Genomic DNA, 23,697 nt, shown 5'->3' on the forward strand with positions numbered 1-23,697 from the left:
TATGAGAAAGCAATCAGTGAACAATTAAGGTGTTGCAACATACAACAAAAAACCGATGATTGATGCTTCTCATCTCTCTGTTCCTGTCTGTCTGTCCCTCTCTATCCCTCTCTCTGACTCTCTGTCTCTGAAAAAAACAAAACAAAAAAAAAAAAACCAAAACTGCACAGCCCTGGTGAAGTTGCTTATCTCCTCTACCTGTAAAAAGCAGATAAGCACATCAATCTAATAGCATTATTATGGATATATCAGATTTTGTAGTTCTCTCAAACTTCTCTGATCTTAATCAGTTCAAATAAAAAAGAATCATTTGAAATACTAAAATTGCAGATTTTGCAGATACTGTCTAAGACCTACTGAATCAGTCTCTAGTAGACACACTGAAGAAACTGTATTTTTCTGAGGCCCCCACAGATGATTCTTAGGATCAAACAAGAATGGAGAACACTGAGATAATTGTGTCTCCCCACAATCCACATGTTGAGTTTCTAACACTCAATGTAATGGTATTTGGAGATGAGGCCTTTGAGAGGTAATTGGGGTTAGATGAGGCCGTGAGGGCAGAACCCTCATAAGATTAGTGTCCTTATTAGAAGAGGAAGAGGCACTAGGGCACATTCTCATTCTCTCTCCCTCCCTCCCAACCTACTCCCATCTCTCTTTCCATCTCTCCCCTCCCTCCACATAAGGACACAGTGAGAAGAAAGGGGACCGGCCAGAAATAGAGCTCTTACCAGTATCCAACCATGCTAGTACCTTATCTCCAAAAGCTTACAGAAAGAATTTTCTGTTGTTTAAGCCATCACTCTATGGTATTTTTTAAATAACAGCCCGAGCCGACTAAAACACAATGTATATAAGGATTAGTGCTCAGGATAAGTGGAAAGCATCCACCACGGACATGGTGGCTATCCTTTACTGGGACTGCAAAACTGACATGCCCCAACAAAACTTGACACTTGCAGAGAGCTAGGGAAAACTTTCTTCTGTGATTCCGGAGTACAGAAAAAGATTCGGATTGGGAAGCAAAGAGAATGGACAGACAGTAAAATGGAGTAGTAGACACCCTGTTCCTCCCATGAAGAACAGATAAGTACGTAAGTCACAGGAAAGCCCCCAAAACAAAGATTTATCTGACTCCAATATCAACATTGTAGTGGTTGAGAAACCCTTGTTTAAATCAATCTCCTCTTGAGCCTTCCCCAGATAACAATCATTTTGGTCCCTATACCTGTGGTCTCCATGACAGTTCACAACAAGGTTCACACGTTTGTTACCTGCGTTTCTCCCCAGCACATTACTGCCTCCCACAACAGGCCTTGTCAGGCCATTAGGGCTGCTCTGAGAAAACACCAGACGGGGTAGCTTATGAACAGAAATTTATTTCTTACAGTTCTGGAGACTCGGAAGTCCACAATGAAGGAGACAGGATGGTCAAGTTCTGGTGAAGGCCCACTTCCTGGTTCATACCCATACCTTCTAGCTCTTTGTCACCATAGATGGGAGCAGAGAGCTCTCTGCAGCCCCTTTTAAAAATAATATTTTTTAATTTACTGATTTCAGTGAGAGACGAAGGGAGGAGAGAGAGACAGGAACATCGAACTGTTCTGTATGTGCCCTGACCAGGGATCAAACCGGCAACCTATGCACTTTGGGAAGACGCTCCAACCAACCAAGCTCTCTGGCCAACCATCTATGAGCTCCACCCTTCTGGCCTAAGCAGCTCCCAAAGGCCTCACCTAATAACATCACACTGGCATTAGGACCTCAATATATGATACGAATGAGGAAAGGGACACAGGCATTTAAATCCTAGCAGGTCTGAAAGATTCTCTGCAGGCAGAACCAATTACTAGCCAATATAAAAATACTTCTCTACTGTTCCCTCCTCTCATCTTTCTGTACAGCTCAGGGGTAGGCACAGAAAAAACAATTTATAGACAGGGTGCTGGCCTTTAAATCCACGGGGGCCTGCCTGTACAGTATAACCAGAGCTACACCTCAAGATGCACAGACACATCTTTTGCCTTCCCTCATCCATTCAGGCAACTGTATTTTCCCTCCCTCACGTTACCACCGTCCCTATCACACACACACTCGATATAATTCATCACAACTATTTGCTCACACGTCCACCACTCCTTCTCCCTGGGAGCAACTTAAACTAGCACTCTGACATACTCTACAGAATATAAAACAGCTCACACAAAACAGGCGATGAGTCAAGGCTTGCAGACAGAAGTAACAGCAACCACCATTTGTAGGTTCCCAACAGTGTGACATGAACTGGTGGTCCGGGACTCCATTCCCATGATCTCTAATCCTCACAAACATTTACAGAGAGGCCCAGAGAGTTCATCTAAACGACCTGCCCAAGGCCCTGGTTTAAAGGCAGTTCAAAGCAAACACGGTTGGGTCGAGAACGCGTGATCTTTTCCGCATACACTTCGGGTTGAAGGACGGAGAGGTGGGGTCCCGGAGAATGAGGTAAACTGCCGCAGCCTCGTTGCTGTGGCGTGAAGAGAACCAGGACCCGCCATCAGGAGACCCGTGGTGTGCCCCCACAGGGAGGCGACACCTGCCGCCACCCTCCCCATCGCCGTCCCCCGCGTCAGCCTTACCTGCCGCCCGACCCAGTTCCGTCCGGCAGCACCCTGACTTTCTACACCCAGACCCCAACCCCTTCCTTCCCTCGCTTCCCTATCGCTGAAACTGCGAGCGCGGGCTCGGACGTCATCAGCCGTCGCCCGCCCGTGGTCACATGACGCCCCGCCCTGCTCTCCGCCCCTTGGGTTCTGCGACCGTCTGGGAAACCCGGGGTGGAAGCCGGGGTTCCGCCGGCTGTTGGTCCCGGGCGGAGGGTAGGGAGGTCCCCTGCGGAGAGGCGGGGGTGGGGACCGGGCGCCGGCTTCCCGCGCGATCGGCGGCCCCGCTCTGCGCCCCGGCGCGGCCCGGATGACAGTAAGTGGGGCGGGGTGCGCGCGCCCCTCGGTTCACGTCCCCCTGCCCCCTGTTGGGCCGCGCTGGCCGGAGGGGACGGCAGTGGCGCGGGGTGGGTCTGGCCGGGGCGAGGGAGCGGCGCGGAGGACTGAGGGGCTTCCCGGGGCTGGGGCTGCAATCCAAGCTCTTCGTCTCCCTGGAGACGGGGACAGTTTCCACGCCGCTCCGGGGCTTAAGGGAGTGATGGTCAGCTGCCTGGCCCGCATCCGTATCCTCCCAGGTTTCCGGGAGCCGGGCTGTGTGGACGTCGTTATTCCTCCGTTTCCCGTCGGGAAAACTGCGTGGGTAGTGAGCGTGTATACAATCTGACCCACCCAGGTGTAAATTCCGGTCCTGCCATGGCTGTGAGTTAGGACCAGTCATTGTTCCTCTCTGCAGCTCAGTTCTCCCTCACCTGTGACATGCTGATACCCAGCCCTTGCATTTCGGAAAAAATGTTTTGAGGATCCTGGTTTGTGGATGGTCTTAAGAGTAAAAAACAAATGAAGGAAAACGTACAGAGCCCATAAAGGAACCGGGTCTCCTGGTTCCGAATGCACGGAGGTCCATGATACGTGATGGGGTCAGGGTGGTGTGGGGAGAGAGGTTTTACTGCCTCTGCCCACAGTCAGAAATACCTCGTTTTCCTTCTCCTGCCTTCCCCAGGATTTATGAATCAGACTAGAGGGGTCAGGCTCATTTCAGAATTTTTTCTGGAGAGAGATTCCACTTTTATCTTGATCAGCAACCTTTATAATTTCTCCTGATCATGGATTGGTAGAGGCCAGCACTTCTTTCTCTGTGGAACTGAGGTTTTATGACAGGATAAAAATAGACCTCTCTTTTCTTGTCCTCCGAGTAGGGTCCACAGTGGTTTGTCCCAAGACAATTTAAAGTCTTTCAGAGTTCAGTTCTGTGCCCACCGGGTAATTGATGGGATGATATCATGCTTCATTCTTGAAAGCAGGTTGTCTTTTGTGACTTTCCAACTGGAGAAACACATTTTCATACCAAATTCTTAAAGATAAAGTAACAACCACTTTTCTGGGTGCCTTGTAAAAGACAGTTAGGAAATTGAGTGGGATCTCTGGTTTCATTCCATGGCAAAGAGTAATAATAATGCAGCCTGTACTGGAATTTTCTTCGTTCCTAGTGCCAATAGAACCAAATGGAAGATTGTGTGTGTGTGTTTCTGAATTTGGAAACGGAGGCAGTCAGACAGACTCCCACATGCGCCCAACAGGGATCCACCCGGCACGCCCACCAGGGGGCGATGCTCTGCCCCTCTGGGGTGTCGCTCTGTTGCAACCAGAGCCATTCTAGCGCCTGAGACAGAGGCCATGGAGCCATCCTCAGCGCCCGGGCCAACTTTGCTCTAATGGAGCCTTGGCTGCAGGAGGGGAAGAGAGAGACAGAGGAAGGAGAGGGGGAGGGGTGGAGAAGCAAATGGGCACTTCTCCTGTGTGCCCTGGCCAGGAATCGAACCTGGAACTCCTGCATGCCAGGCCGACGCTCTACCAATGAGCCAACCGGCCAGGGCTGGGAGATTTAATATAGCTTCTGCTCTATGTTTATTTGCTCCTCATTCTAGAGTGATTTTTTTTTTTAAGCTCAACTAAGTTTGAACTCCTATAAAGTTAACTAGCTCTAAGATCACTGCAACCTGGTTAGGCATCTTTAACGATGGTCTTAAATTCTGTTCTTCAGGGCCAGTTTTTCAGCCAACAATGGGATTACTCCAGCCAAATAAATATTTAAATGTTGCCTACAGTGTAACTCTTGAGTAAAGATTCAAAGATTAAAATAAGAGATACACACACAGAAGTCTTGACTTAATCATTACCCCAGATCTAAGCCAACCTGACTACGTGCATGCAGGTGCTGAGTGTGTCTGTCCTTCTTTGGGGGAGGGGGAGGGGGGCTGTAAAAGAAGGCAGGAAATGCTGTTTCCTCCATGGCCCCATTATCTGTCCTATCTTAGTATCCAAAATCTGTTAATCATAGTTTGCCCTCCTCTCAGTTGAGTCTAAAGTTTTATGCCTTTATGTGTATCATAGGATGCCCTCATGAGAGAGCATTCTAGATAACTGCAGTGACTTCTCAGCTACTATCTGACCAACCCCAACTACCTCCCTCCCCTGATCTCTGCTTCTATCCCTTGCTCACTCTGCAGTACCCACCACAGCCAGTTTGCTATTACTTAAATTTATCTAGCACAGTCCTACCCCGGGACCTTTGCACTTCTTTATAACCTCTACCTGGAATGCCTTTCTCCTAGATCATTGTCTGTTGTAAAATAACAAACTACTCCAAAAATCTAGTGGCTTAAAACAATAAATATCTATTATTTTATAGTAGTTTCTGTGGTCAGGAATCAGGTAGAATGGCTCCCCTGGGTGCCTTTAGCTCAGGGTCTAAGGAGGGGTCGGGAACCTTTTTGGCTGAGAGAACCATAAACGCCACATATTTTAAAATGTAATTCCATGAGAGCCATACAACGACCCGTTTATGTTACACATTATCCAATAAAAATTTGGTGTCCTGGAAGACAGCTGTGATTGGCTCCAGCCACCCGCAACCATAAACATGAGTAGTAGGAAATGAATGGATTGTAATACATGAGAATGTTCTATATTTTTAACATTTTTTAAATTAAAGATTTATCTGGGAGCCAGATGCAGCCATCAAAAAAGCCATATCTGGCTCGCTAGCCATAGGTTTCTGACCCCTTGTCCATAGGCAGGTTATAGTCAAGCTGTGAACAGGAACTATTGTCCCATCTGAAGGTTCAACTGGAGTTGGGATCCATTTCCAAGCTCACTGGAGTGGCTGTTGGCAGGATTCTCAATCCCTTGTCACATGAGTTCCTCCGTGGGGCTCTCTCACAACATGACAACCTCCTTCCCAGGACAAACAAGCCAGAGCGGTTCTCAAGCTAGAAGTTACGGTCTTTCTGCAGTCTAATCTCAGCAGTGGTATGTTTCAGTCTGCCATCCTCTGTTCTTTAGAAGGAAGTCAGTTAGTCACATTCTAAGGAAGAGACAACACAGGGCATGAATAAAGAGGTGGAGGTCATTGGGGACCCTCCTAAAGGCTGCTGACCACACTCAGATACCCTACTCTTTGCTCCCTTATTTCCTTCTGATCCCTGCTCAAATATCGTCTTATCGGGGAGGCTTTCACAAATCATTCTATGTAAGATAAAATAGCTCACGCAGCATCCCTTTATTGTATGTATATGTGTATTTTTCTGTTATCCCTTTCCTACTCCCAATAGTATATAGGCTTCATGAGAGCAGAAACTTAGTTTTGTTCACTGAACTATCTTCAGGTCCTAAAATAGTGTGTGGCGTATAGTAGGCACTGACTGGATAAGTAGGTATTTGTTTAATGAATGATTCTATATCATTAGGAATTCTTTCACCTGTAAATAATCCAGAACTCAACAGTAGATATACCATAAAAAGCAGTTCATTAACAAGGATTCGGAGGTAGGTTGTGCCACAGTTGAATCAATGAGTCAGTCAATAACATCAACAAGAATTCAGATTCTTTCTCTTCTTCCACACCACGGTGTTGGCTTCTTCTCTTAGGCTTGTCATCTCATGGTTTCAAGATGGCTACTGGGCTTCAGGTGTCAAATGTTCATTGGGCCAGATTTAAAGGCAGGGATAGTCAGAGCCAGAAAAGGAAATTTCTCTCCACATGCCCTTCTCCTTGTAGTAGAAGGAATAAGAATTTCCTAGGAGTCTCACCATAGACTCCCTCTTATGTCTCATTGGTCAGAGTCACATGTCTAACCTAGCTTCAGAAAGGAAGTGAAACTGCAAATGTTGGGAAAGACATAGGCATTCATGACTTGGAAAAGTTTAAGTCTGGCTTCCATGAAAATGACAAATGTTGACGTAGCCAATTAACACAAAGAGGAGAGAAATGCAACAAAGATAATGACACAAATGGCACTTCAGAAGATAATGATTTGATAAAGAATTGGGAGAGGCCTTTGGGAAAAGGAATGATACCTTGAAACTGTTTTGTAAAAATTACCTCTTTAAAGATCATGCTATGAAAGTCAACAATGAAGTGTAAGATACTATATTACCAAAATCACCATTTGATAAAATAAACTTTTGACTCATTCTCTGTTTGTCCATTGAATTAGTACATAGTTTTGGCAATTTTACTCTAAATTTTATTAAATATAAAATGCACTTCTATCAGTTTTAGTTATAATGTTTTAAGATACATTCCTAATCAAACTTTTCTACTGTTTAGTATGAAATTTGTTCCTTCTTTAGAGTCACTGTGTAGCCTTTCTCAGGCTTGTATTATCCTTGGTAACAAGGCTTCCTATACCTAATATATGATCAAAATTTTTGTAAAAAACTAATTCTAGTACATTTTAGGACATACCTTTTCCCAAAGCAAAAACAAGTGATGCAATTCCTGTAAGGAGAATTTTTTTTATTTTTATTTTTTTGTATTTTTCTGAAGCTAGAAACCGGGAGAGACAGTCAGACAGACTCCTGCATGCGCCCGACCGGGATCCACCCGGCATGCCCACCAGGGGGGCGATGCTCCGCCCACCAGGAGGGGATGCTCTGCCCCTCCGGGGAGTCGCTCTTTTGCAACCAGAGCCACTCTAGCACCTGGGGCAGAGGCCAAGGAGCCATCCCCAGCGCCCGGGCCATCTTTGCTCCAATGGAGCCTTGGCTGCAGGAGGGGAAGAGAGACAGAGAGGAAGGAGAGGGGGAGGGGTGGAGAAGCAAATGGGCGCTTCTCCTATGTGCCCTGGCCGGGAATCGAACCCAGGACTTCTACACGCCAGGCCGACGCTCTACCACTGAGCCAACCTGCCAGGGCCTGTAAGGAGAATTTAACAAGAAATTAGCACCCAGTTGAGGGTACACTGGAGTCACGCATGCTCAGCGGGTCCTTCTCCCAAGCTCAGGGTTAGCTAAATTGGGTCCTTAGGGGAAAAGTGAAGAAAGGGTTTAGAAAGAGGCCAAGAGTGTTAATTTATCAAAGCCCTCCAACATGGAAAACATGAAGAGTGGAGAGTAAATATCCTCAACCAAATCAGAACTCATTTTTCTTGTTTATTTTTTAGGAGGTTTGGGAGAAAAATATTAATGTATGTGTTTCTCCATGCTTCCTTAAAAAAATTGGTTATTTTATTTATTTATTTATTTTGGATACAGTGTCTCAAATGGAGCAAACATCTGTCTGCAGACCTGGTTTCATCTAATGATTCCCAGACCCCCAGCTCTGAAGCTGGTCCAGCATTCCCACCGGCCAGGCCAGGCCAGGCAAGGCACGGAGTAGTTGACGAGCCTCAGGATGTTGGACTTTCTAGCTGAGAACAACCTCTGTGGCCAGGCAATCCTAAGGATCGTTTCCTGTGGCAATGCCATCATTGCTGAACTTTTGAGGCTCTCTGAGTTTATTCCTGCTGTATTCAGGTTAAAAGACCGAGCTGATCAACAGAAATATGGAGATATCATATTTGATTTCAGCTATTTTAAGGTAATCTTCCCCAATAGCCTCTTTATCACTGTCTTTTCTACAAAGCATGCTTTCTCTGGGAACCATGAGACTGAGAAGTTAAATCAATTATGGAGAAAGAGTTAAAGAGGAGAGATTTTAAACCAAATTAAATATCAGCTAATTTCAAAATAACCTGAAGATATTGTGTGAAGCCCTAATACAACATAATCAAATTTTAAAAGGATAGCTTTGGTATAATATATTTCACATTAAAGTATCTAATTGTAGTTGCAATTCAAATTTGTTTCTTTCAAAGGGACTTTATATCCAGGTATCTGTTATCTTCTTTCAATGTATTTGCTTTCTGTTGCTCTACTTTCAACATTGACATCCCTTTTAAGGCATAAGAACAAATTTTTAAAAGACCGCTTAGAAATTGTTACCAACAAGTATGTTTTTATTGACATCTCCATAAATCTGTTTTTCTACTTAGGGTCCGGAATTATGGGAAAGCAAACTGGAAGCTAAGCCAGAGCTACAGGATTTAGATGAAGAATTTCGTGAAAACAACATAGAAATTGTAACCAGATTTTATTTAGCATTTCAAAGTGTGCATAAATATATTGTAGACTTAAACAGGTAATGATTAATTTAGTAATAGTTTATTCTGTAATAGTAAATAGTGGAGAGGGAAAAGGGACACCCTAGAACATGTAAATCTGAGTGACTACAAAATGTACTAGATTATACCACGCATAACTGTTGGGTCCTCCTTGTGGCACTACTCATCTTAAGTATTTTAGAGTTTTATTATAATTGCCTGAGTTTGTGGAGTATTATAATAATCTTGGTCTATACTAAGTCATATGGCTTTCAATCCTGTGATTTATAATCATATTCTATTATATGTAAAAAGTGAAAAAAGATAACATTTTTGTAGCATTAGTAGCCATAACCTTCCTTCTAATCCCTAACCAAACAGTATTCTCTTTCTTCCAGCCCTTAGAATTAATTATTCATTGGCTTTTAAACTAACTATTCCATCTTCTTATGCCTTTACTTGCTAAGATATTTGCAGTTCATAAATTGGGACTGGGGAATATTCCTTTTCCTTGTAATAGCCGTAAATGTCAACCTGTGGCCCTACTAACGAGTTTCAGTTCATAAGTCAACTCTTAAAATTGTGAAGGACCACAAACTATGATATCTGAAGGCTGGAATGCCAAGTATCTTGCCTATCTTTTAGAAATCTTTCATTTTTTTCATAAAAGATGTTGTTAAAGTTTTCATTATCAATGAATAACTTGCTCTGGGGTTTCATTCCTAGATACCTGGATGATCTCAATGAAGGTGTTTATATTCAGCAAACCATAGAAAGTGTGCTTCTCAATGAAGATGGGAAACAACTTTTAGTAAGTACAAGTGACCATTTGAAATAGAAATTCATGAATGTCAAGCTTAGCATTACTTTTTTTTTCTATATGTAAGTCACAAATATAATACATACAGAGTACCCTTCTTTAAAGAGAAATAGAATAAACTGATACTTCTCTTCCAACTAACAGGTCTGTATCTGAACTTAGAACATAGTTGACTTTGAACAGAATTACAAGTGAATAAAGATTGTATAAAGTTTCTGAGCTCCCTTAGTGTAACAATTTTCTTCTCTTTATCTTTTTGTAAGTGGGAGACTGAAAACAGAGAGAGGGACAGATAGGGACAGACACATAGGAAGGAAGAGAGATGAGAAGCATCAGTTCTTCATTGTGACACCTTAGTGTCTCATATGTGCCTTGATTGGGGGGTTCCAGCTGAGCTAGTGACTGACCCCTTGCTCAAGCCAGCAACCTTGGGCTTCAGGTCAGCGATTCTTGGGTTCAAGCCAGTGACTATGGGGTCATGTTGATGATCCCACGTTCAAGCCAGCGACCCCACGCTCAAAATGGTGAGCCCGTGCTCAAGCCAGATGAGCCTGCGCTCAAGCCGGATGAGCCTGCGCTCAAGCTGGCAACCTCAGGGTTTGGAACCTGGGTCCTCTGCATCCCACTCCGACACTCTAGCTACTGTGCCACCACCTAGTCAGGCTCTCCTCTTTATCTTTTGCATCTCAGACATTTAGCCCAGAACGTGGTTCATAGGAATCACTTTTAAAATGTTTGTTAAAGAAGTGGATGACTTAAAGGCAGTCATAATATTGGGGTTCCATTTTGATATCAAAACCAAGCCAACTGAAAGATAATCACTGTTAATTAAAATTTATTTTTCATAACACTTTCCAAAGCTCATTCTGTACAGAAGGTGAGAACTCTTTGGGAAGCCTGCATTCTTATACTAAAAAAGCTTTTAGGAGAAATGGAAGCAAAGATCTTTGTAATCATTATCAAAATCACTCCATGAGAATGTATACTCTTATCTTTTTTTTCCTAGTGTGAAGCTCTGTATCTATATGGAGTTATGCTGCTGGTCGTTGACCAGAAGATTGAAGGAGAAGTTAGAGAGAGAATGCTGGTTTCTTACTATCGCTACAGGTATCCCTGGGCGGGGCTGCACACGCCGGAAGCACTGCTGTTGGTGCAGGGCAGTGCTGGTTTCTGTGCTGCTCTCATTGTGACCTAAGGTGCAAAACCAGAAGATGCTTTATCTCTTCTGAACATAATATAGAAATATAGCAGTTACTCTGTATTTTATATCATCATCATAATAGGTTAGATATATATAAACTATGGATTCTATATAAAATTATCTGCCTATTATATCATAGATTGTTAGAGATATACTGTATAGATTATCGTTACCATGATAGAATCTCAGTTGTTGTTGTTTTTTAAAGGTATCTTAATTTTCTTAAAGATAAATTTGGGGATTTGGAAGTCTAATGAATGTTCTTTTTGGGGGGCTTTGAGGGGGTTGTTTTTAAGTTTCAAATGTTGCTCTTTGGCAGATGTAAGGAAATGAATGAATTTTCTGTGTCATTTTCAGGTTGATGATTTTGAAAAGTTATCATTAAGGGGTCAGGTTAAAAGAGAATTCTCACCTACACATGTGTAAAACAAACACAAAACATGCGCACATTATGATCATGTGTTAGGTATGTCTGACAGAGCTGTGACTTCAAGAAGTAGTGTCCTAACCAAATCTGTAATTCCAGTACCTGGCACACAGGTTTCAATTGTTGTATTAATGAGTCAAAATCTGGATACAAAGTCAATGTCAGAAATAGTCAAAATTCATTTAACAAACAGTCAATAAGCTGGAGTCAGTTAGGGACTTGGGCTAAAGAGGTGTAGACTAGACTTAACATTTTCAAACGTACAAATCAGGACAACATAAATAGGGCAGGGAGGGAGATCCTCAACGGAGAGAGGGGTTGTTTGGGGACAGTATATTTTCAGCCACACCTGGGACCGCTGCCTCCTCAGCAGGAATCTTCAGCTGCTCAACTCACCTGCTTCCTTCCAGCTTTATTTACCAGGGTAGGAGGAGACTGCCCCCCACGTGCACGATGCATTCTCATCAAACTCACCTGCTTCCTTCCAGCTTTACCAGGGTGGGAGGAGACTGCCCCCCACGTGCATGATGCATTCTCATCAGTGTGACCTGCAACTGTTTTAACACCCCTTTGTTTAAAAATGAACTTCCAATCATCTTACCTGTATATTTGAAAATACTTGGAAAAACAAAAACGATAAATAACATAAAAAAGAAAGAAGTCTGCTTCTCAAGCCCAGCTTTGACAATCTGGCTTTGTCCCTTTGGGTACAACAGTTGATTCATTGGAATGTGAGGAGCCATTATTCAAGTGACACTGAAAAATCGCAAGTCACAGTTGTGGTAAAGGAGATTCTACGTCCAGTACGAGGTCATCTTCAAATCAAAGATTCTCTAAGTCTCTTTGAGGGATGACTACTACAAACCACCCTGAAAATCACAGACGTTTTGACTAAATCTCCATAGAAAAGTGCACCTTACCAGGAAAAAACAAATTTTTATGTATCACACTTTAAATTGTCATAATTTTTTAAATTGTTTTCTAATTTATGGAATGTTGCAGCAGGTTCACATTTTTTATGCACAATTCTGAAATCCAAAGAGCTGCGGAAATACACACACACACAGGCACACAGAATAACTCCTTTGGCAGTAAAACCTGATCCAAACTGAAATCATATGGAATCAAAACCTGATCAGAGCAAATATGAGGCTATAGATAGTCTTTATTTATCTCACTTGTGTGAATATACTTACTATAGAAATATTAACATGTGTTGATCATGGAATGCCAACTGAGACCCTACTGAAGTATTATATCATATATAGCCTACATATGATATTACATTCTTTTATGTGAAAAGTGCTATATTCTGGGCCTGACCTATGGTGGCGCAATGAACCAAGTGTCAACCTGGAACGCTGAGGTCACAGGTTCAAAACCCTGGGCTTGCCCGGTCAAGGCACATGTAGGAGTTAAAGCTTCCTGCTCCTCCCCCTTCTTTCTCTCTCTCTCTCTCTCTCTCTCTCTCTCTCTCTCCTCTCTCTCTCTATCTCTCCTTCGTCTTTCTTCTCTAAAATGAATGAATAAAAATAATAATAAATAAATAAAATAAAATAATTGCTACTTAAAAAAAATTAAAATGCTATATTCTGAAACAAATTCAGACCCAAAGATATTGGAAAAAGGATTGTGAACCTTAACATAGAACTGTACTTACATACAGGAACCCATCTTATAAGTTTTCTATATTATAACAGGCTTTTTGAAAAGATAATTTTGAATCTTAAGGCTATAAATTAGCCCACAGTCATATCTAAAACTAGATCAAGTCAAGAAGTTCTGCTTCGTTGGACTTCTGAGTTTCTCATGTGCGTTTGCTTGGCCCTCCTTTCCCACTGTGACCTTCCTCAGTGCTGCTCGATCTTCTGCGGACTCCAATATGGATGACATCTGTAAGCTGCTCCGAAGTACGGGTTACTCCAGCCAAGCAGGAGCCAAACGGCCGCCCAACTATCCGGAGAGTTACTTCCGGAGAGTGCCCATCAATGACTCCTTCATCAGTATGGTCATCGGTCGACTGAGATCCGACGATATTTACAACCAGGTGGGGATTAAGACCTTTAAGATCTTAGTGATTTAAAAGACTGCACGTTCCTCCTCAATTACTCCTGCCCTTTGTTCTTCCTCGGAAGAGTAAAAGCTGCTGAAAATGATGTAAGACCTTTGAGCTATGCTGTGGGATGGTAGACGCAAGAGGGATATTCATTTGGGCAGAATTAGTGTTGTCAGGAAAGAGTGGAGATTTGAACTATGTTTGGAAAGAAGTAGTTACTGAGTGTGTGTTACATGCCTGTCCATGTGCTGGGGATACATCGCTGATGAAGGGAGGCCATGGTCCCTGGGCATAATGAGCTTGTAGCTAAGAAAAGAGGACAGACAGACAGCTAAAGGAATTACAGGAAAGCACAGTGAGTGTTTCCGAGGGGGAAGCCAGGGAGCCAGGGAGCATGTCAGGGCCGCAGCTTACAGCAGGCCGGAGGGGTGCAGGAGCAGTCCGGGCAAGGAGGGCAGCACGAACACGCATGAACACGCATGTGCACCCACAGCATTCGGAGCGTGTCTCACTTTCCTCTCCAGGATGTGTCTCTCTCTAACTTAAGAAGAAACCAGCCTGACCTGTGGTGGCGCAGTAGATAAAGCGTCGACCTGGAAATGCTGAGGTCGCCGGTTCGAAACCCTGGGCTTGCTTGGTCAAGGCACATGGGAGTTGATGCTTCCAGCTCCTCCCCCCTTCTCTCTCTCTTTGTCTCTCTCTTCTCTCTATCCCTCTCTGTCTCTCTCTCTCCTCTCTAAAAATGAATAAATAAAATTAAAAAAAAAAAAAAAAAAAAAAAGAAGAAACCAAAGAAAACTGCCATTGACTTCATTTCCCTGAAGGAAACATACCGTATTCCCCCATGGATAAGACGCACCTTTTTCCAAAAAACTTTGGGGTCTGAAACCTGGGTATGTCTTAGACGATGGTTGTAGATTTTTTTACTTGCATTTCCCGCTTTTTTGCGCAGACGAGGAGTTGTATGAATTTTATGATGAATAAAACTTGAGTTCAATAACTTTATGTAATAAATTGTTTTTCAAATTTTGGGCCTCAAAATTAAGGTGTGTCTTATACATGGGGAAATATGGTAATTTTATGTATTACTGTATATACATTTTTCTTTCTAGAAGGGAATGGGACCTATGAGAACTAGGTATCAGTTATCACAGAGCACACCTGTGCAGTTTTTTGGTTAGTTTTTGGTGCAAATATGTTAAATGTAAATAGAAAAGATTTTTTTTAAAAAAAACAATTCAAAATTAGAGCCACCTGCAGATCCCAGCCCTTCATAATATTTGTTGTCATTTATTGCAAATTCAGTAGAGCCAGACTCATGAGGCTCTTTCATGTGCCGCTTCTCTGTGCCTCACAGGAGTTGTGCAGAGTAGGCAGCAGAGTCCTCGTGTCGCTGTTGAAAAGAGGAAGGCTTAGGGAGCTACAGAACTTCCACGTGGTCCCGTAACTGGGGAGCAGAACCGTAGTTCAGTTCAGATCTGGACGACATCAGAACCCGTTCTGGTTATTTTGCTCCCCGTCCTCACCCCTCTGTCTCTCAGGCGGTCCATTTCGTCATGTCTCAAGGCAGGGTTTCTGTTTCCTCCTTGCCCCGTGACCTCCGCTCACGCAGGGGTCAGGCTGGGGTTGTGCTGTGTGTCTGCCCCACTCTGCCCTGCTCGTCCCCTGTGCTGTGTGTCTGCCCCACTCTCTGCCTGCTCGTCCCCTGTGCTGTGTGTCTGCCCCACTCTCTGCCCTGCTCGTCCCCTGTGCTGTGTGTCTGCCCCATTCTGCCCTGCTCGTCCCCTGTGCTGTGTGTCTGCCCCACTCTCTGCCCTGCTCGTCCCCTGTGCTGTGTGTCTGCCCCACTCTCTGCCCTACTCGTCCCCTGTGCTGTGTGTCTGCCCCACTCTCTGCCCTGCTCGTCCCCTGTGCTGTGTGTCTGCCCCACTCTCTGCCCTGCTCGTCCCCTGTGCTGTGTGTCTGCCCCACTCTCTGCCCTGCTCGTCCCCTGTGCTGTGTGTCTGCCCCACTCTCTGCCCTGCTCGTCCCCTGTGCTGTGTGTCTGCCCCACTCTCTGCCCTGCTCACCCCCTGTGCTGTGTGTCTGCCCCACTCTCTGCCCTGCTCACCCCCTGTGCTGTGTGTCTGCCCCATTCTGCCCTGCTCGTCCCCTGTGCTGTGTGTCTGCCCCATTCTGCCCTGCTCGCCCCCTGTGCTGTGTGTCTGCCCCACTCTCTGCCCTGCTCGTCCCCTGTGCTGTGTGTCTGCCTCACTCTCTGCCTGCTCATCCCCTGTGCTGTGTGTCTGCCCCACTCTCTGCCCTGCTCGTCCCCTGTGCTGTGTGTCTGCCCCACTCTCTGCCCTACTCGTCCCCTGTGCTGTGTGTCTGCCCCACTCTCTGCCCTGCTCGTCCCCTGTGCTGTGTGTCTGCCCCACTCTCTGCCCTGCTCGTCCCCTGTGCTGTGTGTCTGCCCCACTCTCTGCCCTGCTCGTCCCCTGTGCTGTGTGTCTGCCCCACTCTCTGCCCTGCTCGTCCCCTGTGCTGTGTGTCTGCCCCACTCTGCCCTGCTCGTCCCCTGTGCTGTGTGTCTGCCCCACTCTCTGCCTGCTCGTCCCCTGTGCTGTGTGTCTGCCCCACTCTGCCCTGCTCGTCCCCTGTGCTGTGTGTCTGCCCCACTCTCTGCCTGCTCGTCCCCTGTGCTGTGTGTCTGCCCCACTCTGCCCTGCTCGTCCCCTGTGCTGTGTGTCTGCTCCACTCTCTGCCCTGCTCGTCCCCTGTGCTGTGTGTCTGCCCCACTCTCTGCCCTGCTCGCCCCCTGTGCTGTGTGTCTGTCCCACTCTCTGCCCTGCTCGTCCCCTGCCCTTGGCTGGTTGGAGCAGGGGCAGTCACTTGACCCAAAGTGGGAAAGATTCCCTATCTGCAGGTAATTTGAAATTGGGCCCAACAGTTTCCGAACATGGGTTTACTACTATTTTGTACAACATGCAAAATTTGGCGTTAGGGCAACCTCATTCTGCCATGTTATGGAAATCAGTCTGGAGAAACGGAAAAGTTAGACAAGCACATCACAGGGAGAAACAGTGAAGGCTTTCTGATTCACTTTCCAGTCCCTTGCAGACCTGGCCAGGCTCCACGTGACATCACTCGGCTGTCCTTATAATAATTTCCTCCCTTTGCGCTTAGTTCTCGGGGTGGTATATATACTATGTGTAGCTAAAGACTCCTAAGACGTAAGCTGGTGGGCGGGGACGCCCCAGCATCGGAAAGGCAGGCAGAACACCAGCGAAGCAGATAAGAGGAGTGGTGTCTGGGAAACCAGAGGAGGAGAGAATTTCATTCCTGGGAGGATTTAAGTGAGAGTGCAGAGAAGAGGCCACTGAATTGGGTGATCGTGAGGTCTGAGTGAGCTTAGGCCGTTTCGCTGATGTGATGGTGGAGGTCAGATTTCAGTGAGTGGACGAACAGACAGGAAGTGAGAAAATAGCCATAGTGAGTGGATTCTGTCCGTTCTAGGAGATTGTGATGGGAAGGACACACAGTGGGCAACTAAAGGGAGACCTGGGGTTACAACTTTTTTTTTGTAAAGAAAAGACTTTGACTTGCAGCAGAGTTGAGGGCTGGAAGAAGAGATTAATACTGCGTGGTTAGGGATAAGAAGGAGGGCCCTGGTGAGCAATGCCAGGAGAGTTGCTTCCCCTGTCCAGCGTTCTGCGGGGAGACTTGTAGAGGCTGCTCTGTCCTAGAACGCGATCATATGTCTGGCGCATGTAAGTTCAGTTGTTACCAGCAACCGCCTCTTGTGGGTCTCGTCTGTGTTGCAGGTCTCAGCGTACCCGCTGCCGGAGCACCGCAGCACGGCTCTGGCAAACCAGGCTGCCATGCTCTACGTCATTCTCTACTTCGAACCTTCCATTCTTCATACGCATCAAGCAAAAATGAGGGAGATAGTGGATAAATACTTTCCAGATAATTGGGCAAGTATTTCTATTAGTTATTTTTTTCTCTGTAATAAGCTTGTTGGAGAACTGGTTTTTTCATTCTTTTGGTCAGAGATCATGATATAAATAGTGAGACATAAAATCACTTAGTTAAAATTACTTTAAATGTGTTGAGAATTTTAGAAAACATAACATGAAGGAATAAATCAGCCAGTAAAATTTCCTGAACCAATTGTTGTTTTTTTCTTAAATGGATAGTCTCCAGGTAAAGTCATGTTATCATAACCTATCTTGCTTTAGCTACAGAGGTTGCAGCTAAGTTACACAGCCTTTCTGTGTTCTTTTCTATTTTATGAATCTAAGCTAGCAGAATTTCTCTGATTTGTTGTGTTACGAACAGAGATTTCACTTCTATAATAAGTTGTATCTATAAGCTAACATTGATGGAGCTATGAAGGTTTAGATTACTGCAGGGGTTTGCTTGTAACTTTTTAATGTTTCACTTAAAAATATTAATTCTTAAAGGAATAAAATGGACTTAACATAATAGTACATATGAAATGCTTTCTTTGCTCATAGAACCTTTTAACAAAGAACAGTGAATTGGATCATGTTCTTGGGCAGCGGATTGTATTTCATTTCTTGCCATCTATTGAATCGCAAGCTCTGTGATGAGGGACCTGTATAAGGAGCATTCCTGGTGCAAAGAGCAGACTGCATGCAATTAAGAGGCAATGCTTCCTGCTCACAAATGACCATTCTCAGGAGCTAGAGTTAAACCACCAAGAAGAAAACTCTGATAGTCTGGCTGTGTTTGCCTGAGCTTAATAAAGAGGTGTTGACCATAGTTCTGAGCTCAGAAACACTTTTAGTATGAAGGAAGGTCAAAATCCAGTTACATGATACTTATCTTCCTAAAAAAGCACCCTGGCACACTGAAAATAAAGGAATGAAAAAGATCTGCCAGGCAAATGCCAACCAATTAAAAGCTAGTGAGAAAATACTAATATTTCACCAAGAGAATTTTAACCCTTTGAGTAGTGAATTTTTTGTTAACCCTTTGAGTGAGAACATACATGAACGTTCATACTACTCGAGGGGTTAAAGAAAAACATTAATAAGGATAAAGAGGGATTGCATATATAATTTTTAATTCAATGAGAGGAGGGTAGGCAGAGAGACTGACTCCCACATGCACCCTGACTGGGATCCATCCGGCAAGCCCTCTAGGGCAATGGTCCCCAACCCCTGGGCTGTGGACCGGTACCAGTCTATGGGCCATTTGGTACCGGTCCACAGAGAAAGAATAAATAACTTACATTATTTCCATTTTATTTATATTTAAGTCTGAATGATGTTTTATTTTTAAAAAATGACCAGATTCCCTCTGTTAAATCCGTCTAAGACTCATTCTTGACACTTGTCTTGGTCACGTGATACATTTATCCATACCACCCTAAAGGCTGGTCTGTGAAAATATTTTCTGACATTAAACTGGTCCGTGGCCCAAAAGAGGTTGGGGACCACTGCTCTAGGGGGCAGTGCTCTGCCCATCCGGGGAGAGGGGGCGTTGCTCTGTTGCTCAGCAACTGAGCTCTTCTTGGAGCCTGAGGCAGAGGCCATGGAGCCATCCTCAGTACCAGGGGCCAACTTGATCCAATCGAGCCATGGCTGCAGGAGGAAAAGAGAGAGAGAAGCAAGACGGGGAGGGGTAGAGAAGCAGATGGGTGCTTCTCCTGTGTGGCCCAACCAGAAATCAAACCCGGGACTTCCACGCACCGGGCCGACCCTCTACCACTGAGCCAACCGGCTGGGGCTGGGATTGAATACATTTCTTAAGATAAATGTAAAACAATGCCATTCTCATAGATTTTGGGGGCAAAACTTTAATTTGATTTTTATTACAAAAATAATGTTAGCATGTAGTGTGTTTATTGTTATTTTAAATGAATTAAATATTTTAAAATTTCTCAGTTTTTGTGTGTAATATGATAAATATGAATCGATATGGTAGATATAATGGATATAATATAATCCAATTTATTTTATTTCTTTGATGTCCTCAGTACCTTTCAGGAATGTAAAGGCTGAGAGGAAAACGTTTGAGAACATTCTTTAGTCAAAGTCAAAGGCTACTCTAAGTCTGCTTCTCATTCCCCTATCATTTCTCTTCCTCCAGGAGTCTAACACACAACAGTTCAGAAGGGAAACCTTGTCCATAAATAGCACCATTGTCACTTTTGTTCCAAAGCACTCATAGGAAGAACACTTCCCTACATGTCTGGAAAATCTTGTTTTCTCATTGATTTTTATTGGAATGGCATTTAAAGTGGGAGTGGGTGATGTCTTCTCTAACTTTGTGTTTCCTTAGACCCGTGGTTCTCAAAGTGTGTGCCCTAGAAGATCTCCAGGTGCGCCCTATGGTATTCTAGAGAAATATGTGCCTGTTGGGGACCAGAAAACCAACAGGGTTTTTGGAGTTTAGATATTTGGGGGACAGAGGTGTGGGGAATTGGCTGTAAGCTAACAGTCTGCCCAACCCCCCACCTCACTTGCCTGATTAGGTTGCAAAAGGCTGTTAAGCTGTGGTGCTGGATTGTTTACACTACCCGCCATGTTCCCCAGAAAGACTGGAGGCAAGTTTCTTCTATCCTTTGTTTGGTGTAAAGTTAAGATGTATGGTGGGGGTTTTGGATTGATGATTAAACAAGGAATTATCTCTTGAAGCCTTTTGGGTTTCTATAAAAGAAGAATATGTGGCAATATCTAAAAAAGCTAAAAAAATAAATAAAAAATAAAAAAGCTTAGAACATTTACTATAATTTTCAACATCCTATTTATGTGAATTAGGATTTTCTACCCTCAACACAATTAAGAGTAAAAAGAGAGGAATTCTTCAATGTATTGATGAGGAAATGAGAGTTTGCCTTTCAGATATATGCTCAAATGTTGAAGAAATCGCTAGGACACATCAGGCTCATGTTTCTCATAAACACAAGAATGAAAAAACTTAACACATTTGCCGACAGACCTTCCGAATTTACTAAATCTTACTAAGAATGTATATGTGTATATATATATGTATATATATATATATAACTTTTTTGTCTTTTTAAATTTTTTAACCCCTCTTTTTTATGAATTCTAAAAAGCATAACTCAAAAAAATGTAACATAAAATGTTTTTTAATGTCAGAATAAATTTAATTTTGTCGTATTTATTTCATTTAATTACCATAAAAGCATGCTTGGACTTTATATTTTTTCTTTGATATTTGACTTAATTATTATAACATATTTCTCAGAAATTTGTATATAGTGCGCCTACAATTATTTGTAGGATTTTAAATGCGCCCGACTTCAAAAAGTTTGAGAACCACTGCTGTAGACCTTTGCCCTGAAGTGGGTGGGTATTTAGTCAATAACAATGAATGTCTCCTCTTTCAGGTAATTAGCATTTACATGGGGATCACAGTTAATCTAGCTGATGCTTGGGAACCTTACAAAGCTGCAAAAACGGCTTTGAACAATACCCTGGACCTTACAAATGTCAGAGAGCAGGTAAGTTCTGGCCAGTCGGGGAGGATTCTCTGCCTTGAGGGGGTAGGAAACGTGCCAAGTAGATTTCCAGAGGCATTTGGAAGATGTCCACAAACATGAATGAAATGATTAATGAAAGCTGAATTTTGCAGAATAAGATAGTTAATTGTAGACTTTTAACATGTATGGTACATATAAATGGGAAGCTGGGGTCCTGAGGAAGAGTTAGCACTAAGATGAATCCCAGGGACACGTGGCTCCCACTGACTTCGTTTACTCTTGCTTAGAGACTGTGTCCTTATGGATGGAGCTCCTCTTCCCAGTCACCAGAATTTTAATGTTTTCATCAGCGGGAAGAGGGCCGGAGACAGTGACTGAATGTACACATATGCCCTATCACTGTGATTTAAAGTCATCATTTCTGATATTCAAGATAAGCTACAAGACTAAACGCTTTCAGCTTCTTAAAGTTTAAATGGTTACACTGTGTCTTTTTTATATAGAACAGAAGGTGGAAGGAAACACCTGAGTAGACAGAGGAATAAAAATAAAATCTTTTTATTGGGGAGCATACTTGGCATTTCTAAATATTCCCTCAGCCTGGCTGTCTGAGTGTTTGAGTTTCCAGTGTGGATAGAATAATATTGATTCAAAGAACTTCAGCATGTTTTATTCAGATGCATTGCATTCCATAAATAATGCACAAAATAATTTCAATTTTGGAATGTCTCCTAGGAATGTATTAGAGAAAGTAGAGCTTCCGTACTGACGGCATCGGCACATTCATTTCTCATTGCCAGAATCTCCTTCCAAAATTGCGTTTTCTCATTTGTGACACTGTAAGAAGTTCTTCAGAGTCTCCTGATGACACATCTAGTATTAAAAACCTGACTGGGCTAATGATGTGTAACATTTAACTCTTGCTTTTGGTAAAGCAGGATGACCAAATTTCCAAAAGGTCTGCAGGATGACTGTTGATGCACAGAGGTGTGTTTTTTGCTAAGCTTTCCTATGTCTGTAGAAGTCTCACCTTTTGAGTGCTTCTGCTCTGCTCTGCCTCCTTCGTTGATACTAACAGGAAGGACAGGAAATTTAGCTTCTGCTTTTGTGTTTCTTTTCCACCCAAGAATAGAAGAGAACCACCTGGGCCCCTTCTCAAGTTTACAGTTGAAGAAACAGATCCACAGAGGTGAAACCCAGTCACAGCAATGTGTAATCACAGCCAGGACTAGCTTTTAGTCTCTTCATTCTAAGTCCAGTACTCTTTCAAAATAGACAATAAAACACTTGCCTTTGAGCCTTACCGACTGAGTCATCTTATATAGAAATGTTATCATCCGTCCAGGGATTCATTTGAATAAGATTCTCTTTCAAGACAAATAATTGTCCCTTTTTTAAAAAATGTAATTCAAGTTTTTTATTTGCAAAGGCAAGCAGATATGCTACTGTCAGTGAAAGAGTGCACGCTCAAGTGCAGCAGTTTCTGAAAGAAGGTTATTTACGGGAGGAGATGGTTCTGGACAACATCCCAAGGCTTCTGAACTGCCTGCGAGACTGCAATGTGGCCATCCGGTGGCTAATGCTTCATACCGCCGACTCAGGTAGGCGCCACAGGTGTGGCCGTCTGCATCACTCCACATGGGGCTTCCAGAGTGAAGACCTGCTGCAGGGTGCAGACGGGTTAGCCCTTGGATGAGAACCAAGCTGCTTTCTAACCTGGTCATTTCTGTGCCTACTTGGACAAGTCAGTGCCCTCCTGCACAGCCCCTTTGTCAGGTACTGTGAGGTGCTTGGAATCCGAGGACATTTACCTCCCATGTTCAGTGAGCCTGTCACTGGTCAGATGGGGGAGATCAGATATAGCTGTGGGAGGTGGAATAATGTCTCCCTACTCGACCCTTCCAAGGACATTTGTGGCCTAATCCTTAGAACCCGTGGGTGTGTTATAGTATGTGGCCAGGGGGTTACGTTTGCAGACCGAATCAGTGGTTCTAATCAGTTAATCTTAAAGAAAAGAGATTATCCTAGTGGGTCCAGTGCAATCACAAGGGTCCTTAACTCAGGAAAACGGAGGCAGAAGAGTCAGAACTAGAAAGGTGGCATCATGAGAGAGGCTTGAGCAGCCGTTGCCGCTTTAATCGTGGAGGGGGCCACAGGGCAAGGAACACGGGCAGCCTCTGAGTGCTAAAGAAGACAAGATGTGGGTTTTCCCTGGAGCCTCCAGACAGAGCACAGCTCTGCTGACATCTTGGTTTTAGTCCAGTAAGACCCATTTCAGAGTTCTCACCTCTGGAGCTTTTTAAGCCACTAAGTTTGTGGTAATTTGGTATAGCACCATAGGGAAGTAACATAAGGGCTGAGCCAGTATCCAGGAGCCAGATGTGTACAATGGACGGGTGTTAGGATTTGAGTCCAGAGCAAGAGAGGGGCATTGCTTGGGGTGGAGAGGTGGGGGTGGTCAGGGAGGGCTCCACTCTGGAGGCAGGCGCTGACCGGCCTTTCCTAAGATTTCAAAGTAAAATGAACTCAAAGCAGAAGAAATTCTAGAAATTAGTTCCTCCAACCAAGTTGAGGAACTATCTAGACAAGAGTAGTTAATTAAGGTAGATTAGGTTTTAACCTTTTCTGGGTCAAGGCCTTTGAGACCCTATTGGCCATCAAGGTCAG

General features: G+C 43.9%; 2 protein-coding genes across 2 annotated transcripts in view; one reads left to right on the plus strand and one right to left on the minus strand.

The window, feature by feature from the left end:
- Positions 1 to 2,749, minus strand: part of NSMCE2 (NSE2 (MMS21) homolog, SMC5-SMC6 complex SUMO ligase) — a 239,793-nt gene extending 237,044 nt beyond the window's left edge. Inside the window, exon 1 of the mRNA XM_066265676.1 lies at positions 2,622 to 2,749. The gene's annotated coding sequence lies outside the window, so the exon portion shown is untranslated. The remainder of the gene's footprint in view (positions 1 to 2,621) is intronic.
- A 54-nt stretch (positions 2,750 to 2,803) lies between these two features.
- The window catches only part of WASHC5 (WASH complex subunit 5), a 64,093-nt gene continuing 43,199 nt past the window's right edge, over positions 2,804 to 23,697 (plus strand). Inside the window, exons 1-9 of the mRNA XM_066265679.1 lie at positions 2,804 to 2,961; positions 8,181 to 8,505; positions 8,960 to 9,105; positions 9,794 to 9,878; positions 10,894 to 10,994; positions 13,370 to 13,562; positions 17,375 to 17,527; positions 20,938 to 21,051; positions 22,460 to 22,631. Coding sequence (XP_066121776.1) covers positions 8,320 to 8,505; positions 8,960 to 9,105; positions 9,794 to 9,878; positions 10,894 to 10,994; positions 13,370 to 13,562; positions 17,375 to 17,527; positions 20,938 to 21,051; positions 22,460 to 22,631 — 1,150 coding nt within the window. The 5' untranslated portion in view covers positions 2,804 to 2,961; positions 8,181 to 8,319. The remainder of the gene's footprint in view (positions 2,962 to 8,180; positions 8,506 to 8,959; positions 9,106 to 9,793; positions 9,879 to 10,893; positions 10,995 to 13,369; positions 13,563 to 17,374; positions 17,528 to 20,937; positions 21,052 to 22,459; positions 22,632 to 23,697) is intronic.

Source organism: Saccopteryx bilineata, chromosome 3 (genome assembly GCF_036850765.1).
Source record: "Saccopteryx bilineata isolate mSacBil1 chromosome 3, mSacBil1_pri_phased_curated, whole genome shotgun sequence".
In the NCBI taxonomy this organism is placed as follows: Eukaryota; Metazoa; Chordata; class Mammalia; order Chiroptera; family Emballonuridae; genus Saccopteryx; species Saccopteryx bilineata.